Raw genomic sequence first — 18,949 nt, 5'->3', positions numbered from 1 at the left:
CTCGAATCCCAGGAGCGCTGCTTCTGAGGTTTTTTTTCCCTTTAACCCCCAGGCCCCGGTATTTGAAAGCGAGCTGTCAGGGGTCCTTGTGTGCATTGCCTCTGTCTGTACTTCTAGTGCAAAGCCCGGAGGCAAACCCGAAAAGCCCCCAGTGGTTTCACCTCCAGGTTTTGTCCTCCCACTTGGTCAGCAAATCACCTGAGTCTGCCTACTAAGGCCAGGGAGAACTTTTCGCTTGGAAGACGCCTATTTTTATTTTGGTTACTTTAGGCCCATTTGGGTTTTAAGAAATGCTAAAGCACAAACCAACCCAAGCAGGAGTAGGGAAGAGGTGGGTGCATTCATTCCGTGGACTGGGAGCAGCGTCCACTCCAGGCCCACTGGGGCCCTGAAGTAACTGGTATTGATAACTGCAGTATTGGATTCAGAATCAGATGGAAAGAGCCCCCTTCTCTGATTCCCTGTGAATGTTTAAATTCAGCTCCCAAATCCAGTCAGGATGTTCCAACAAAATTCCCCCTCAAGAATTAGAGACTTTATCTTTGTAGCAAAAAAAAAAAAAAAAAAAGGTCAGTTATAATTATTGGGTCAATGGATTTCGTTTCTTTAAAAAACTTTTATAGTGCTTTCGCCTTCAAGTCTGGGTGGCAAATACATAATGGGGTGAGAGGCAGCGTTTATGCGGAAGGAAGTTTCGTTTTCTGCCTGCATCTGCGAAACGGAGGGGAACTCACCTCTCCAGCGAGGGTCCATCTACGGCCCCTCCTTCTTCCCCCACCTCTTGCCTCTCCCCTGCCTATGGCACTAGGGTTGTATTCAGCCCCGCACCTCGTTTCCCTGTTAAGCTGAGGCTTCCGAGCGCCCGGCCCGTCCAAGGAAGCTGCCGAGCTGGCGCTGAGCAGGGCAGGGCAAGGCGAGGCGGGGCGAGGGCCCGCGGGTGCCCCCACCTCCCTCCCGGCCGCAGCCCAGCCGTGGAGACGGAGCTTCGGGCGATGGCGGCATAAAGTTGTCCTAGACTTCGGGACCGGTGTAGAAGCCCGCCCGCTCGGTGGCGCTTGGGGCGGACTCCCCAGAAGGCCTTCCACCCCGTCCCCTCGGAGGAACCCAAGAGCACTGTTCCCACGCCGTGCGGGGGAGGGGTCATCTCGCGGAGGGCTTGGGTCTCCGGCAGCACGACCCCACTGTAAACCTTGTCTCCCTGGAGTGGGTGGTTAGGACGGAGATGAGGGGACCTCAGGTCTTGAGACGTCCCCTAAATCGGGGTCTCTAACTGCCCGTGACGGTGTCCTTCAGAAGATGGGGAACGGCGGCCTAGATGAAAGGGGGTGTGTGTGGGGGGGCTCTTGGATTCGGATCCCTGTTCCCAGCTCTGCCAGTTTCAGGTGTGTGCGTGGTGAGGGTGACTGATGGCAGGCGTGATGGGGGACCCTGGCCTCAGGCTTGCGGCCGTCAGCGAGGTACCTTCCACTGGACTCTGGTCCTAGCCCCCCGCAGCGTGGGACTCCGCGCGGCGCCCGGCCAGGGTGCGGGGCGGAGCTAGGCTGGGACTGGCTGGGGGCCGCCCCGCCCGGCGCCAGGGCCTTCGCGCCGGCCCCCGGGGAGGAGTTATGATAATTTCCTTCTCATTAAGGCTCCCCGATCCCCCGGCTATAGCCGGGACACACAGTGCGGGCGCGGCTTTCCAGGTCCCCTGCAGCGGTCTTCACACCCACGGCGGCAGCATCTACAATCGCGGAGCCGCGGATGCGCGCCCAGTGACCCGGACAGCTAGGCCCGCGCGGCGGGGGCGGCGGCAGACGCCTGGCCACCGTGACCCCAATTTTGGATTTACCGCTCGGGGGGTGGGGGGAACCTGGATTTAACTGGCGATTGTTTTGGGGGACGCCGGACGCCATGTTGTGGAAAATAACCGATAATGTCAAGTATGAAGAGGACTGCGAGGTGAGCTGGGCACAGGGGCGAAGCCCGGCCCCACCCGAGTACAGTCCGGGAGGCGGGGGCCACTGGACCGAGGTCGGGGGCGAGGGCGCAGGAGCAGCGAACAGGCACCCACCGCTTGCCCTTCAATGGGACAGAGTCCACTTCTCCGGACGCCCCCTATAGTGCGTTTCTCCGGGGTCCCCTTCCCGAATCGGGCCTTTCCCTAAATATCCAGCCTCGGGAAAGGGCCTGGAAAGAGAGTGGCAGATCCTACCCACAAAGCTTACCGACCGGTTTCACGCGAAGCAAAACAGCCCTTCTTCCCGTTTTCTCGGAAGAGCGCCGGGTCTACAACTGTTAGAGGTGGCTTTTACGCACGAAACCTCCGTCCAAAGGCGTTAGACGAGACGACCTGCCGGCGACACCTTTGCGGAGTCTCCTCCGAGGCGGGCTTGTCACCTGCTCCGCTACCCCCTCGGGGAGACAAGAAAACAGCCGAAGTTCGGCTTTCGAGAGAAGTGGGGGCTGGGGAGGGGGGCGCGCTGAGGCCAGATGGGGCCGTAAGCGCTCGGGAGTGCTCCATCCTGTCGGACAGGTTGAGCTAGAGTTTCGGAGAGTGGGAGGGAGGGAGGCGGAGAGCGGGAAGAGGAAGAAGACGCAGGCAGCGCGAGGCGTGCGCCTGGGCCCCGGGAGAAAGGCGAGCGGTGGCTGCGGGGACGCGCGAGAGCCGTGCGTCCGGGGCACCTCGAGGGGCTGCTCCAGTTTGCAGGCCCGGACACCTCCGCTAGGGGGCGACGGCGTCCTGTCTGTCCGGGTCCCCCAGCCCCCGCTCCCGCTACCCCTGTGACCCGGGGACACATGGCGACACGTCCTTTCAGAATTAAGTCGGACAGCCCTGGGGCCAGGGAACGTGCACAGGCAAGGCTGCCCAATTTTCGGGGTCCTTCCTCCTCCTTGTGTGCCGAATTGATGCGGAAACTGACGCTGGTCGGGCAGGTCCCGCCGTGGTCCCGCATCGGTAGCCCGGGAGCGCACGCCTGGCTCCAGCGGGTTCCACCCCGAATCCCTGGGGCGGCGCTGGGCGGCCGGTCGGGCTAGGGAGGGTCTCTCGCCCGGAGGTCTTTGTCCTGAGGGCGTGGAAGGGAGGGTGCCTGGGGCGGGGAAAAAGCGCATTTCCTGCGCGGCGCGCATTATCCGCGCGCGCCTCTTCCCCACTTTTTGGCGGACAACGCTGGCATGTGCGGACTTGTGGGCGATCGCGTTCTGCGCAGCGTGCAGACCTTCTCCCAGGATCCCTGCCTCAGCTTCTCCCGCCTCAAGACCGGTGATGAGGACTGGGCTCCCCCGATTGCCTCGGGCGACAGAGCGCCCAGACTTTCGCCGCCGGGCCCCGGGGGCACCTTCCCCCAGGTCTTTTCTCCAGTTTTTCTTCTACAGACTCGCGGTTGACAACGAAGTTCCCCCGGGGCACGTTGCTCCCCCAGGGGCCTTTTGGCTCGAGGGCAGGGCCCCGCGGGGTCGGGCTGGGCGGGAGCAGTGGGTCCCCGGGCGCAAGAGGCCCAGCGCGGCGGCTGCACTCAGTTCGCAGGAGCGGGGTTTCGTCCTAACCGGGTGTCGGTTTCTCTGCCCCAGGATCGCCACGACGCGAGCAGCAATGGGAACCCGCGCCTGCCTCACCTCTCCTCCGCCGGGCAGCATCTCTACAGCCCCGCGCCGCCCCTCTCCCATACCGGAGTCGCCGAATACCAGCCGCCCCCCTACTTTCCGCCTCCCTACCAGCAGCTGGCTTACTCTCAGTCGGCCGACCCCTACTCGCACCTTGGAGAGGCGTACGCCGCTGCCATCAATCCCTTGCACCAGCCCGCGCCCACCGGCAGCCAGCAGCAGGCCTGGCCCGGCCGCCAGAGCCAGGAGGGGGCCGGCTTGCCCTCGCACCACGGGCGCCCGGCCGGCCTGTTGCCCCATCTCTCCGGACTGGACGGCGGCGCCGTGAGCGCACGCAGGGAGGCCTACCGACGCTCGGACCTGCTACTGCCCCACTCGCACGCCCTGGACGCCGCTGGCCTGGCCGAGAACCTGGGGCTCCACGACATGGCACACCCGATGGAGGAGGTGCAGGTGAGCACCTCGGCCCTGCCAGCTCCGGCCCGGATCTGTGCGCCCCACCGCGTCTCTCCTCTTACCCCCCGACCCCTACCCCGGCCCCCGGCCCCCCGCCAGGCTCTCCCCGAACTTAAGGAAACTTTCTCATTTCTCCCTCAGAATGTGGACGACCAGCACCTACTTCTGCATGATCAGACAGTTATTCGCAAAGGTATGCAATGAGCCACAGTCCTTGTCTTCCTCTGGCCCACACACCCTACCCTGTTCTGGTTTTTAACTGCGCTGTGAAGTTATTAACTTATTGGCAAGGTGGAGCCTTTGGGATCTGACTTGGGACATCTGACTTGGTGGAGGGAGTGACAGGCAGGTAGGTTTTAGGAGTGAGAAGAGAGGGCATTTAAGATCTAAATGGAAAAAGATGCTCTCAGGTGCTCCCTCTCAATCTCTGGTTTTGTCACTTGCTAATTTTTTTTCCCTTGGGGAGTGTCACTTCTTGGATTTGAGAGTGTTTATACAATGCTCCAGAAAGAACTCCAGAGTGAGTTAAGCCTGTGATTTAATTTGGAAAATCAGTGGAGTGATTGGTCCTGTGACAATTTTAGTTCCTGGATGGGTTGCTGTGATTTTATTCCTGATTTCAAACACGAGGTAAAGGGCCTTCATTCTGATCTGTAAGAAGATGGTGGGAAGCAGTTTGGCCTACAAAACATACAGCCTTAAAATGCATGGGGCTGGGTGATCTCTTGGTTTTAGGCTGGGATGAGGTGGGAAGAGGTTTGGAAAATGGGATTACTTGGTGAGTGAGTGGCTCATGAAATTAAGTTACATCTAGCCAGGATTACCAGTTTGGTTTTGCTGGAAAAGACAGTCATCCTAAATCAAGGGTAGTTAATGACCTGTTACTTGAGGTTAAACTGTTTGAAATCAACTGGGAAAAATTAAAAAAACAAAACCCGTATAAAATAAATTGAATTTCCCAGTAAACTTAGAACAGATTTATTTGTATTTAAAAATTTGCTTTAAAAATCAGTTGCATTAAAAGATTTTAGCAAACGATTGGAATATGTCCTGCAATTTTGGATATTCCTTGAGTGGTGGTGGGGGGGGGGAATCACCATTTAGTTAAGAAGTAGTCTTTTGAAAACAAATGTACTAATTAAACAGATTATAATAGTGGCTAGAAAATGCAAACCCAGATTTTGACTAATTAATTTCCCAAGGTGTTAACTTGTGAATTTCAGATTTGATTATCTTGAATACAGCTTAAAAAAAAAATCTGTTTGCAGTTTATAGCCCAACATGCAATGTTACTGTTGAAGGGCTCCTTCACTTTTGGTGAGTGATTTGAAAAGGTCTCTTGCTTGGGACTGCCACTTCTGATCTTCATTTACAGGTCCTATTTCCATGACCAAGAACCCCCTGAGTCTCCCTTGTCAGAAGGAGCTGGTGGGGGCTGTGATGAATCCCAGCGAGGTCTTCTGCTCAGTCCCTGGAAGACTGTCCCTCCTCAGCTCTACATCTAAATACAAAGTGACAGTTGCTGAAGTCCAGAGGCGGCTGTCCCCGCCTGAATGCTTAAATGCCTCATTACTGGGAGGTGTTCTCAGAAGGTACATGGGGACACGTTGTGGGCATGGTGGTTGGGTCGGTGGTGGGGGATGAAAAATAAAAAAGCACCAGGGAGATATTTTTAACATTTATGTAACTTTTATACCTAACACTGAATTCTAATCGGCTGGGGGGAGGGGGACGGCTTAGTACATTTCATCTCTTTTAGAAAGTGCCAAGTGTAGAAAAAAGTGCTAAAACAATGCTAATAAATTCTCATTTGGTTGGAATTTGATTCCATGTATGAAGTGGTAGCATCTGTATTTAGGGTAGAGGAGCTCCATGGGTCTGATTCTCCCCAGGGGAGTAGTTTTGTGTGTGTGTGTGTGTGTGGTGGGGGGGGTGCTGCTGCAGTTTCTAAGTGAAAATTTATCTGCTCACAGTACAACTTGCAGTGTTCTGTTATTAAAAAACAAAAATGCTGGCGATGCTAAGAAAGATTTTTTAATTTTATGGAGATAAGGACTCCCTGCATCACTTGATTAGGAACGATATAATGTCGAAGGTCTCTGACAGATTTCTGTTTTGATAGCAGCAGTTTAGGTATTTCAGCATTTTAAAGTGGTTTCTTGAGAATAGAATTTTTTTTTCTTTGCTTAGAGCCAAGTCTAAAAATGGTGGCCGGTCCTTGCGGGAGAAGTTGGATAAGATTGGGTTGAATCTTCCAGCCGGGAGACGGAAAGCGGCTCATGTCACCCTACTGACGTCTCTTGTGGAAGGTCAGTGGAGTTTTTTTTTTTTTTTTTGTGGTATTTGTAGTTGGTGTTGTGTTGTGTCTTTTAATATTTCTCTAAAGAAAAGCTTAAAAACAACTCTTAGTCACAAGTAGAGAGGGATGCAAGGAGTGATTTGCCATGTGTTCATTGCAGTGACTCAGAGTCATTTAATCAAATGTTAACCCCAGAAAATCACTGTTAAATTTCCTATCAGGTGAACCAGTTTATGAAAGATGAAATGATTTGGTACATGTTTTTTCGTTGTTTTCTTTTTTTTTTTTAAGCTGGTTCCTTTGGGTAAAAATACCGTTTCTAGTTTTTGTAGCTGTGGACTATCAGGATTATGGTCAATGAAGAGAAAAGCCCTTGTATACAGTGAGACTGGTCCAATTCACAACTCCTTTGTTAATTTCCCCATCAAAAAAAGTAATGGGGGAAAAACCCTGATGGGGCCCACAGATGGGTACCCCTCTCCAATGCTAAGATAGTTAGGATGTGATATTTCAGTTTCTTGAATGGGCTTACACCCACTAACCTGGAAAGTAGCCAAGAATGCAATACGGCCTTTACAAAGGGGGCGAGGGAAAAGTGAAATAATTATTTTTAAAAACAAAACAAGCTGGTTGTTACTGCGTGCAGGAGAATGAATTGAGCCTGGAGAGGCTTATCGCCAGCGCCTCGTCCAATCAGCGGGGCTCTGGGGGCCCGGGCAGCCAATGAGGGGTGGTCTCCTGGCGGCCAGGCGATCTTTTGAACATTTTCTTTCCCTGGTTTATGCGGTGCCACCGCGGTGCTAAAAGAGACTTGCCAGGGCCCGGCTCTACCTTTTTATGAGTTGTCTTTGGAGGTCAGGGCCAGGAGAGAGGAGCTGCCTGTTAGATGCTCTTGGGGACCAGCTGTCCTGCATGGAGAATGGTGGGCTCTGCATGTGTGGAGCATAAATGTGGCTCCCCAAGGTTTCCCCACCAGCCAAGCTGGGGTGCTTGAATGAGAAAGTGTGCACCAGAACAATGGATCTCAGATTCTGATTTAGTGAGTCAGGGAGGGCAGTGGGGATAGCGCGGGTGCCACCATCTGGGTTTTTATAAAGCTCTAACAGCTCCACATCTTGGAATCAGACACTTTGGTGGGTTCCTCAGGTGGGAGATGATCACCACCACCCTACCACACTGCTTGGTTTTCTCACTGTCCGCCCCCAGTAACTTAGACAGGGGGTAGGCAGGCCAAGTTGGTAGGTAAAGCTCTTGACATTTCTGGTAGGATACACTCCTCCCTCTTTTTTTTTTTTTTTTTGGCCACACCGTGAGGCATGTCGTATCTTAGTTCCCTGACCAGGGATCAAACTTTTGCCCCCATTGCATTGGAAGCATGGAGGCTTGACCACTGGACTGCCAGTGAAGTCCCCCTCTTAAAGAAATATTCTAGAGACTTAGCTCTAGAGACTTTGTTTAAAAACAAAGATTTTATCCCAGTTTACTTCTTTGACAAACATGCTCACCTCCCTTAAATTTTCTGGCTTCTGCACAAGGACACAGAAAACATGGTGTGAAAACATGGAGACAGAGTATCTTCATGATCTGCTCAGGTTGGGCAGAGGACTGGGTTAAACTGGTCAAGAACAGTTAAAAATTTCAGTTTTTCCTCCCTGACGTTGTATGATTTCACCCTCTATTCCTAGGGAAGAGTACCCACTGAAAGTACCCAGGAAGTTCTCCTTACCAGCTGGATTGTTGGCCCCATGTATGATTTCATTTTAGAATGCAGAATGACCACTAGACTGATTATTGTTCAGTCTCTAAGTTGTGTCCAACTCCTTGGCAACCCCATGGGCTGCAGCACACCAGACTTCTGTGTCCTTCACACTGTCTCCTGGAGTTTGCCCAAACTCATGACCATTGAGTCGGTCACCCGACTCAATTGACACCATTGAATTGACACCATTCAAACATCTCATCCTCTGTTGCCCCCTTCTCATGCCCTCAATCTTTCTCAGCATCAGGGTCTTTTCCAGTGAGTTGGCTCTTTGCATCAGGTGGCCAAAGTATTGGCGCTTCAGCATCAGTTGTTCCGGTGAATATTCAGGGTTGAATAGACTGATGGTGCTGGAAAAGGGGAGAAGGGCTAGTTTGCCGTGGTGACTACAGCCACCTTAAAGTCTGTTACCATTGCCGATTATTCTAGGTGAGGCAGTTCATTTGGCTCGGGACTTTGCCTATGTCTGTGAAGCAGAATTTCCTAGTAAATCTGTGGCTGAGTATTTAACCAGACCTCATCTCGGTGGGCGGAATGAGATAGCAACTAGGAAGAACATGCTGTTGGCCGCACAGTAAGTATCCAAACTTGAGAATTTGATGCCCTGATGCTCTGACCTTGAAGCCCAGAGGCCAGCACAGCCCCTGGTGCTCAAGAAAGAAATGCTCTTTAAATAAGTTAGGGTGATGAGCAAAAGGAATGTCGGAGTGTAAAAGTAGAGTCAAATAGGGTAACTTTTGGGTAGGATTTAGAAGATTAAGAACAGTGAGAGTATGGCTCACAATGAATGTTTTTCAGCTGCTTAGTTATTTAGCTCAAAATAGTTAAGCTTACTCTTTTATCTTATTTGCATGTCTTACAAAAATGTGTTAGAAACAATTTATTTTGTCACATCCAGTAGCGATGATGTGCCTTCTGCTTCCTGATAACAAGATGTTTTTCGATTTTAATTATTTTAGCTATACCACGTGGCATGTGGGATTTTAGTTCCCCAACCAGGGATGGAACCCGTGTCCCTTGCAGTGGAAGTGGGAGTCCTAACCACTGGACCCCCCAGGAAGTCTCTTTTGTGTTTTAAAACATAACAACCCAGTTGAATGTATAGGAGTCGTAGGCATGTTAAATGTCTCAAAAACAACTTAATGCAGCTGAGGGGTTTCTCATTGAAACCGACAGTAAATTGATTTTAAAATCATGGTAAATGAAGCAGAACCAGTCGAGTGGGAAATAGGGCAGAAGAGAGAGCCGATGAACCAGCCTGTATCACAGAGTGACTTGCGGGGAAATAAATTCCCAGTTCTTGACAGAATTGTTTTATAGTAACCAGACTGCATCAGAGAAAAAAAAAAAAAAATCACTCTCCTAGGCTGGAATTCTGATTCCGCCTCTTTACCAGTCCTGGTGACCTTGGCCACTGGATTCTGGTGTTAATCCTTTTATCTTTTCTAATTGCAGGGAAGATTAAATAAGATAGTGCTTAAAGGAGTTTAGTTCATGGCCTGGAACAGAATAGGTGCTAAGTGCAGCAGCTTAGGCTATTGGTGTCAGTTTAAAACCTATTGGGTTGGTCAGCCCCTGTTTCTCTTTGTCTCTAGGTGTCACCCCCACATAGTTTAGTCTTTGTGCTCTTTACCTGTCACAGGCCAAGGTTGAGCTCAAGCTCAGCGATGTGCATTGACTGTTTTCACAGGCAAGTGTGTAAGGAATTTACAGATCTTCTCAATCAAGACCGAACTCCCAACGGGAACAACCGACCCACCCCAGTCCTGGAGACCAACATTCAGAACTGCTTGTCTCATTTCAGCCTGATTACCCATGGGTTTGGCAGCCAGGCCATCTGTGCTGCAGTGTCTGCCGTGCAGAACTACATAAAAGAGGCCCTGATAGTCATAGACAAATCCTACATGAATCCGGGAGACCAGAGTCCAGCCGATTCTAGCAAAACCCTGGAGAAGTTGGAGAAGCACAGGAAGTAAGACGAGGGGGTGGTGAACCAAGGGCCGAAGAGTTTGGAAGGAAAAGGACTCCCAGATCATCTCGACCTGGACAGACTGGGCACCCCACTTACCTGGGGGGCAGCGTTGTTACCCACCTTCCCATGAGAAAGGGCCTCCGTCGATTTCCAGCTCTTCACGTGCCCTCCTGGATTCCTTAGCGTTTAGGGAGTGCTGAAGTGTCTCCTTAACTCTGGACGAGATGTTGGAAGTGCTGGTTCTTTACTCATTAAGCTTATATTTTATTTTTTTGGAACCCCCTTCCTTCATTCTTCCTTACTCTGGAAGTGGTGCTACAAGTTTTCGAACCTTTTAAATAAATCCCCGGGCTAACAAAAACTCACATTCACTCAGCCGTTGAAAGGTCAAATTGATGGGATTCAGATCAACAGTAACTTTTAGTGTTGAGGTAAAAGTATTTATGTAGTTTCTTTAGCCTTGTCCTGCATACTGATAGGAGGCAAGGATTCTGTCCACCTAGCAACTGGTTAATAGGTGGCATTTGTAACACTTTAAAACCCCTTGTTCAAAGGGGCCCTTCGGGTTTTATGAAACTTGTAGAAACAAAGCCTGCTGATGACTTTATGTTTTTTCTTTTTAAAAAAAAAAAACTTTGAAAGTTAACTCTTCAAGGAGGAGACTCTTTGAAATGACATATTCCTTTAAGGTATGGAAGCTTTATTTTGCATATTTATTTCACATCTTAGTGAAACTTGAAAAGGGTAGGCATGGAGCATTTTTTTTTTCTTTTTTTTTTTTTGCTGTCTGTCATCCCCTAGTCCCAGAGGAGGCTCTGTATTTTGAGAAACTGCGTTGAGTGTACAGATTTTATTTATGCATAATTTAATGGGGTCTGTAAATATGGGTGCACTTCTTATGACTTTTTGAGAAATGGGATTCGATTTTAATATTAACTTTTAAAGGTGATGGGGTAATCTAAGACACATCTTTAGGTTTTATTCGTATGTACACAGGGTATTAAGAGTTAAGAGGATCTTCAGCTCTGTTCTTAACTCTGGAAAACTCTTATTTAATTGAAGCTGTCTGTCCACAAAGCAATAACTTTGTCTTGTTCCTGTTGGGCTGACCCCCTGAAGAGGTACAGTGCGAGGTACAGTGCGTGTGGGTGAAAATGGAGTTTTAGAATTGAACTCCTTGCCTGTAAATGTTCCCTAAATAATTGTTGTGTATATGAAACCTGTATAATAAAAAGTATTCTCGATAGAAGCTGTGAAAGTCTGGTTGGAACCTGAGATCATTTCTGGTTTGACTGTAGCCGAGCAGCAAAGCTGTGTGCCAGGGGAATCCCTTGTAAGATTACCCCATGCCTTGTACTCAGCAGCTCTCAGCTTTGTACCATCTCCCCTGACATAATGGCTGCTGGGAGATGTGTCAGGGATGGTTGATCAACAAATAAGAGGAATCTGCAGTTTGGGAATCCTGTCTTGTGTAAGGCCACTTATTGAGAAACACGGTTCATATGGTTAAGTTGCATCAAAATTTTGAGAGTGGACATGAGATGATTGTGGGTAAAGACTTGGGCAGATCCTCCTTGGGAGGACTAGGCATCCAGTCAGATGCAGGCAGTGGAGGTGTGTGGTAGGTGCCCTGAATGTTTTCTCTATGGAATTTCTCCATCTTTGAAAACATGATCATGCACATAGCCATTCTAATCTTTTTGTCTGCTGTGCAGATCAGAGGTTGGATTTCTGTCCTTGGGGAGCAGAAGAGACTGGCAGGGCTTGTGTGCTTGTGGGATGTTTGCTAGGATCTTGGATGTTCACCGACAGTCCTTAGGTTTCAAGTTGAAGTGGCCTGGCACATCCTTCAGGAAGTGATATGTTTATAGTTTGGCCTGAGTGGCTGGGCTTCAAAGGGAGTGTGGGAGCAAAAGGGTTTTCCACGTCGGATAAGGCAATTGCTTCAACTCCAGACTCATAATCCTTGATTCATAACTCTACCAAATGCTTAGCAATTCCTGATTTAATATTGGCATTGGATGTTATTAAGTAACTTAAACTCTGCCAACCTAATACTTTGCTCTTGGCAGCTTGTCCCTGGCCATTGAATATTCCCATTAAGTTGGATTTATCTGGTTGCTATCTCAGGATTATAATTGCTTTGCTTTAGAGCAGTGAAAAGAGGTCTCACATTGGCAGTTATTTCTCAATCGAGATGTGAGACCTTGGGTGTTGAGATGAAGGGAGCAAAGGATTGAAGGAAAAAGGACTATTTGCTTATCAGCATCTCTGCTTGCTTTTGGACTAGACTCTGGCTTTGAGGAGCTGTGCTGAATTGCAGTGCAGACAATGTTCTGGAATCACCCCAAAGTCAACCCAGGATTCAATGAGTCATAAAGCAGGGCTTGTGCCTGGCTCAGTGCTCAGTTCTTTTTCTTTGCTCCCTCCGAACACCAGCAGGACAGCCACTGGCTTCCTGGGTCCAATGTGTGGTAACAGGTTTTACTTCCCAACACTCTGAGCTGATGCCATGGGGAGCAACTGAGCACCCTTACGAGGTCCCTACTGAAACCTTGGCTGCCTTGATTTCTCTCCTGCCCTCTGGGCACGTCCGACTCCCATGGCCTAACCTCAGGCCGTCAGACATACAGACTCTTGTTTTTAAGCCCTGTGTTGGTAAGAATTATGTTTCTTTCTCCATTTTCCCTTCACCCTGTGCTGTTGTTGCCTTCCTGGCTCCTTGACAGGTTGATGTGCTTTTTATGAAGACACATGATGCTACTGAAGTCTTTTTGTACTCCAGGAGAAGAATGAAGATGCTCCTTTTTCCCCTCATGGTTGCACTGAAAGAAAACCCATTGCGGTCCAAAGACACGCATGATCCAGAGTTCATTTAGGAGAGAGACTCAGCAGGTCTCTGCATCTATAGACTGGATAGCTGCCCATCTGGGCACTTTGGAGATAGATGCCTGCCTGTCTCACAGACACTTAGAGGCTCTCTGGAAGGTCAGATGGGGTGTTGTCAATAGCCCTTCATGGCTGTCTTCTCGCCATGTGCATACAATTTAAGTTGTGACTTAGGAAAAGGACGCTTAGTCTGTTTCTCATTTAAATGATTTCATAACAACAATCATTCTTTCCGTTTTGGGGGTCTAGTGTCAGGGTGAGATCTGAGATCCTGTATTTGGATATTAAAAAACAAAACAAGATAAGGTCACAGATGGGTGAGAGGCAGAAACTCCTAAGGCTCAGCAGTGGTGGGAATGGTGGTGGGGAACCCACTGCCTTTTTCCTGGGGTAAGTGTTGGTTACCAGCTGTTAGGAATTCCTGTATGGGTTGCTGTGATGCCTGAAGACCTACGGGTCGATCATCCTTGATAGAGGATGGGCCTACATCTCAATAAACTCATCAGAAGTTAAAATTGCTTCAAGTTCAAAGTGTATTATTGTACATCAGCTTTTTTTTTTTTTTTTTGGCTGTGCTGTGCAGCTTGAAAGATCTTATTTCCCTGACCGGGGACTGAACCTGGGCCCTGAAAGTGAAAGTGCCAAGTCTTAACCACTGAACTGCCAGGGAGTTTCCTACACCTCAATTGTTTAAAAAATTATTTAATTCACTTGACTTATCAATTGTCCTTACTTAGCCTCGCTTACCCTAAACCTTCTCAGAACACAGTTAGCCTACAGTTAGGCAAAATCATCTAACATTTTATAGTAAGGGGTTGAATATATCATAGTTGTTTTTCTTTTTTTAAAAATTCTTGGCCACACCCCTTGGCATGGGGGATCTTTTTTTAATTTGCTGAATTCTTTATTTTTGGCTGTGCTAAGTCTTTGTTGCTGTGCACAGACTTTCTCTAGTTGCAGTGAGTGGGGGCTGCTCTCTAGTTTTCTGAGCGGGGCTTATTGTGGTGACCTCTCCTGTTGCAGCTCTAGGTGCCCGGGCTTCAGTGGTTATGGCACACAGGCTTAGTTGCCTCCTGGCATGTGGGATCTTCCTGGACCAGAGATTGAACCCATGTCCCCTGAGTTGGCAGGCAGATTCTTAACCCCTGGACTTCCCTGGAAGCATGTGGGATCTTAATTCCCCAACCTGGGATTGAACCCTCACTCCCTACATTGGAAAGTGGAGTCTTAACAACTGGACTGCAGGGGAAGTCCTCATATGATTTGTTGACTACTCTACTGAAGGTGGAAACTAGAATGGTTGTGAGTGTATCGGTCACTGACCCTTGCTGCTGCCCAGCATCATGAGAGGGTCTCACTAGCCCAGGAAAAGGGCAACATTATAATTTTGAAGTATGGTTTCTACTGAATGGCAGTCACTTTTGTTCCATCCTTAAGTTGAAAAATTATAAGTCAAATCCTTGTAAGTCAGGGAGCATCTCTAGTCTTTTCCTTTTCCCAGGGGTGTGTTGGGGTGGTGAAGTGGCAGTTTAATTTGCCTTCCTTTACCGCAGGTGGAAAAGACCCTGATGCTGGGAAAAATTGAGGGCAAGAGGAGAAGGGGGTGGCAGGATGAGATGGTTGGATGGCATCACCAACTCAATGAACATGAGTTTGAGCAAACTCCGCAAGATGGTAAAAGACAGGGAAGTCTGGTGTGCTGCAGTCCATGGGATCACAAACTGTCAGACACTACTTAGCGACTGAATAACAATAGCAGGTGGAGAACCCAGGAAACAGCTGTCCTGGGCTACAAGGGGAACAGTCTGAGGTACTTTTAAGCATGGTTTCCAGGTGAGGGAGTTTTCTGTGATCCCTGGGGTGGCCATGACCCTCAGCCAATGCCTCTCCAGTTGCCTGTGCTGAGTGGATGGTGAGGCTTGTCTCCTTAACTGGAGATAAGAGATTTACTTTCAAAATTTTGATGCCATAGTACACCCATGCGCTATTCTCAGAGGTGGCTTCTGCTCTCTGATGATCTGATCATTGTTGATTTACTTTCTCAGATCTCAGGTACATTGGATTTCTCTTCCAGTTGACAGTTTTCGTGTACTTCTCTGAAATCCATAGGCCACCAGGCTGGGAGGCTTGGTGACACTTGGAGTCACCAAAACCTGACCCCTTCCTGGCTTTGCCAACCCAGGCTGGCATTATGTTCATGGTCCATGGATGCAAGGCGTATCAAATCTCTATCTTCTAGTAACATGGAACATAATCTGCAGAAACAAACCTGACCTCATGACTTTTAAGAACTACACTGGAGTCCATAGTTTCATCGAATGCTCAATTACGTCATAAACACTAGTTTTCTTGCCTCTTTTGGATAACATTTTGATGTGCGAGATGAATGGGATAAAAGTGTGATAACTGAGAAGAGTTGAAAGGCCTAGTTCCAGGAACGTGTTCAAGGAAGACCTTTGGTAAGAATGTTTACAAGGTCACGTCTCAGGCTTGTGAGATTTTAGTTGCCTGACAGGGGATTGGACCTGGGCTTTCAGGGCCCTTGGCAGTGAGAACTCAGAGTCCCAACCTCTGGACCATGAGGGGATTCCCTTGTTCTCTTTTATCATGATGCGCTGAGTGTTCCTTGTGGCTTTCCAACATTTTCCAAGGGAAGATCTTGGTCTTAAGTAATGGTCCCAAAAGCAAGAGTCTGAGAAGTGGTGGGTTGAAGAAGGTGTCTTGGCATCTGGCCCTTGCTGAGATTAGAAGGCCTTTGGGACTTCACGGATGTTAGGAGTTGAATTGTACTCCCTAGAAGTGGGGTATGTCCAAGTCATAACCCCTGTACCTTGGTTTCGACCTTATTCAGAAATAGGCGTGTTGTGGGTAAATAAGATGAGGTTGTGCTGGAGTTCAGTGGGCCTTAATCATCATGACTTGTATCCTTACAGAGAGAGGAGAGGCACAGACATATGAACAGAGATGGCCACGTGAAGTCGGAGGCAGAGGTGGAGGGTGGCTGGCCACCTCCCGAAGCTGGAAGAGGTGGAAAGGCTCCTCCCCACGGATTTCAGAGGGAGCGTGGTCCTGCGGACACCCTGACTTTGGATGTTTAGCCTCTGATGAGAGCAGAGCTGGTCACTGTGTCATTATTTTCGTCCCATTCCTCCCGTTCCCCTCCCCCACCTCTCCTCCATCTCCTCTTGGAGGTGGGGGTGGTGATGGCCCAGAGTGGGGCTCCGTTTCATTACAACTTAGCCCAGCCATTCCTTTTTGAGGAACCAGGAGGGAATCATGTTTGGGCCTGAGGATTTGAAGACAGGGTGTGATTTTTCCCCAGATTTGACAATGTCTGGAGATATTTTTGGTTGTCAAGAGTAGGGGGAGGGAAAATTGCTGTTGGCATCCTAGTGGGTCGATGGCTAAACACCCTACAGCGAATAGGACAGCTCCCCCCACAAAGGATCCCCCGGAGTGTCAGCCATCCAGAGGTAGAGAAATGGTGCTGTAAATAAAACCTGGAAGCGTTATCAAAGGGACCACAGGATTTGCTTCCTCAAGGTGGATTACCGTCTCAGTTTCTACCTGATGTGAGTCTAAAAGTTTTAAAAAACAAATAGGCTTTACTTTCATAAGTACAATAATGAATAAATGAATTAATAAATAATGAATGAATACAGAATTTGATGCATCACTAATAGCCAAGCATAGTCGTTTAACCACAAAACAGGAAAAATTCAGTGGTGGCAAGCACCAACTTTTTAAGAAGATCTTTAGAAAGATAGAATTTTCTCAACTGATCCCTTTTAATTGTTGTTTTCTCTATCCATTGTTGCTAGCTACTTCTAACTGATGACAGAATGTAATACAGAATTATATAAATGAATAAATATTATGTGAAAAATACATATTTAGATGAGTAAGTAAAGAAAGCCGGTGCTAAGATCTCAAGAGAGACCTGCACCCCTGTGCAACTATTTTTTATCTTTGTTTTTGAAAATTTTTTTAAAAAAGAGTTTTTACCTGTTTCCTAACTTTGGAATCAGTGCAGTTTCTCACTGGAAGCAATTTCCTGGAGAACAGGCGAGGAAGGGTAGGAAGATGCTCCCCCCCCTCCCCCTGTATTCCCTCTGTTTCTTTTTCTCTTTGGCCGGGAATTCTGATTTTCTTCCAGTAGAGATTTTGATGCATCGCGAATATCCATGCATATTCGTTTAACCACAAAGCAGGAAGCATTCACTGGTGGCACGCACCAACCGTTTAAGAAGATCTTTAGAAAGACAGAATTTTTTCAACTGTTCCCTTTTAATTATTGTTTTCGCTATCCATTGTTGCTAACTACTTCTAGCTGATGACAGAATGAATTAAAGTGTCACAAACAATTTCCTTTTTATTGTTGACAAAAGTAATACATGTCACACTCTTGTAAACACTTAGAATATCTTTGGGAGTACAGATGAGCACCCAGGAAGTGGTTGTCCTGGGCAAGGATCTGGGAGGCTGACAGCAGGGCTGGGGGTCGAGGGTGGCTGGCAGGTGATCTTCCACTCTCTGTCATATTGTCCAGTTTAAATGTTTTAACTTGAATGTAGTCAAAACAGGGCTTCCCTCATAGCTCAGTCTGTGAAGAATCTGCCTGCAATGCAGGAGACCCAGGTTTGATTCCTGGTTTGGGAAGGTCCCCTGGAGAAGGAAATGGCAACTTACTCCAGTGTTCTTGCCTGGAGAATCCCATGGACAGAGCAGCCTGGTCCATGGGGTCACAAGAGTCGGACATGACTTGGTGACTAAACCATCACCACCATATGTCTCGGTGGACCCAGCATAACCACATTTTGAATGTGGTCAAAACCAGCAAAACCTGGTATCAAATCTACAAAGAAAATAAAAACTTTAGGTTTAGTGAAACACACACACACACACAAATAAAATCTAGGGAAATCCCTGGCGGCTGAGTGGTTAGGACTCCACACTTTTACTGCCAAGGTGTGGGTTCAATCCCTGGTCAGGAAACTAAGATCCCGAAAGCTGTGTGCGTGGTCAGAAGGAAAAAGAAAGAAAAAGAAATTAAAAAAACGCAGAAAAACCAGTTAAAAATTTGACGCTTACTGTAATACAACCCACAGAAAACACATATGCACCATGTTATTTAATTTCCTAATAACCCTGCATGCATACTTGCTAAGTTGTTCAGTCATATCCAACTCTTTGCTACCCTATGGACTGTAACCCACCAGGGTCCTCTTTCCATGGGATTCTCCAGGCAAGAATACTGCAGTAGGTTGCCATTTCCTCCTTCAGGGGATCTTCCCGACCCAGTGATTGAACTCTTTAATGTCTCCTGCATTGGCAGGCAGGTTCTGTACCACTAGCACCACCTGGGAAACCCACCTAATAATCCTATTTTAGCCTATCTTGCAGATGAGTGCCAGAGGCTCAGACAAAGGTGAGCGAGATGCTGAAGCTCTCGTAGCTTCCAGAACAGGCCTGGCTGCCTCCAGGGGCTCTGCTTCTGACCCCGTGCTATCCTGTCTGGATAAGATACTACCTTATCCAGCATGTAGAATGTGCCAACTGCTGTTTTAGACCTTTTTCATATTAAACTAGTTTACTCTTCTCAACAACCATAGGATGTAGGCATTACAGCCCCATTTTACAGATGGAGAAACTGAGGCTCCAAGTGGTGAGTTGCCTGGGCAAGGTCCCTTCCTTGATGGATGGGCAGCCCAGACTGGCGCTCCAACTCCAGCGTCTGTCTTGGGAAGCAGCAGCCTGTCCTTTAGGTTTGCTGGTCAAGGGAAGTTTCCTGGGAGGGACTCTCTGTGCCTCGGATTCTGAGCCTTTAAGGAAGGGGCCAGACATAGAAGATAGAAATTCCTGGCAAGATCACATCAGGGCAATGGGTAACTTTTTATATTATTATTATTATTATTATTAGTGTAAAGTGGGGTCCCCAGGAGGAAATGCAACGGTACACAGAGATGAGGGTGTTTCCCTCCCAACCCCA

General features: G+C 48.4%; 1 protein-coding gene across 3 annotated transcripts; it reads left to right on the top strand.

Annotated features, from left to right (window-relative positions):
• The first annotated feature begins 1,659 nt into the window (after positions 1-1,659).
• TFAP2C (transcription factor AP-2 gamma) lies at positions 1,660-17,324 on the top strand. Of its 3 annotated transcripts, none has more exons than XM_065921745.1 (7): positions 1,660-1,941; positions 3,553-4,038; positions 4,183-4,234; positions 5,417-5,633; positions 6,232-6,350; positions 8,529-8,673; positions 9,790-11,329. In XM_065921745.1, the coding sequence occupies exons 1-7, from the start codon at positions 1,894-1,896 to the stop codon at positions 10,073-10,075; spliced, it is 1,353 nt and encodes a 450-aa protein (XP_065777817.1). In that variant the 5' UTR covers positions 1,660-1,893; the 3' UTR covers positions 10,076-11,329. The 3 variants fall into 3 exon arrangements, with proteins under 3 accessions (XP_065777817.1, XP_065777815.1, XP_065777816.1); XM_065921743.1 differs by lacking the exon at positions 1,660-1,941 and adding an exon at positions 3,089-3,330; XM_065921744.1 differs by lacking the exons at positions 1,660-1,941; positions 8,529-8,673; positions 9,790-11,329 and adding exons at positions 3,089-3,330; positions 15,894-17,324.
• Positions 17,325-18,949: the final 1,625 nt, after the last annotated feature.

The sequence above is a fragment of the Muntiacus reevesi genome, chromosome 2, assembly GCF_963930625.1.
Source record: "Muntiacus reevesi chromosome 2, mMunRee1.1, whole genome shotgun sequence".
In the NCBI taxonomy this organism is placed as follows: domain Eukaryota; kingdom Metazoa; phylum Chordata; class Mammalia; order Artiodactyla; family Cervidae; genus Muntiacus; species Muntiacus reevesi.
This window is presented reverse-complemented; position numbering and strand designations above follow the sequence as displayed.

Excerpts from the sequence above, each read along its gene's own strand:
- TFAP2C (XM_065921743.1), top strand. The coding sequence starts at position 3,157 with ATGTGCGGACTTGTGGGCGATCGCGTTCTGCGCAGCGTGCAGACCTTC. Across the intron at positions 3,331-3,552 it reads CCGGGGGCACCTTCCCCCAG|GATCGCCACGACGCGAGCAG; the intron begins GTCTTTTCTCCA and ends TCTCTGCCCCAG. Across the intron at positions 4,039-4,182 it reads ACCCGATGGAGGAGGTGCAG|AATGTGGACGACCAGCACCT; the intron begins GTGAGCACCTCG and ends TTTCTCCCTCAG.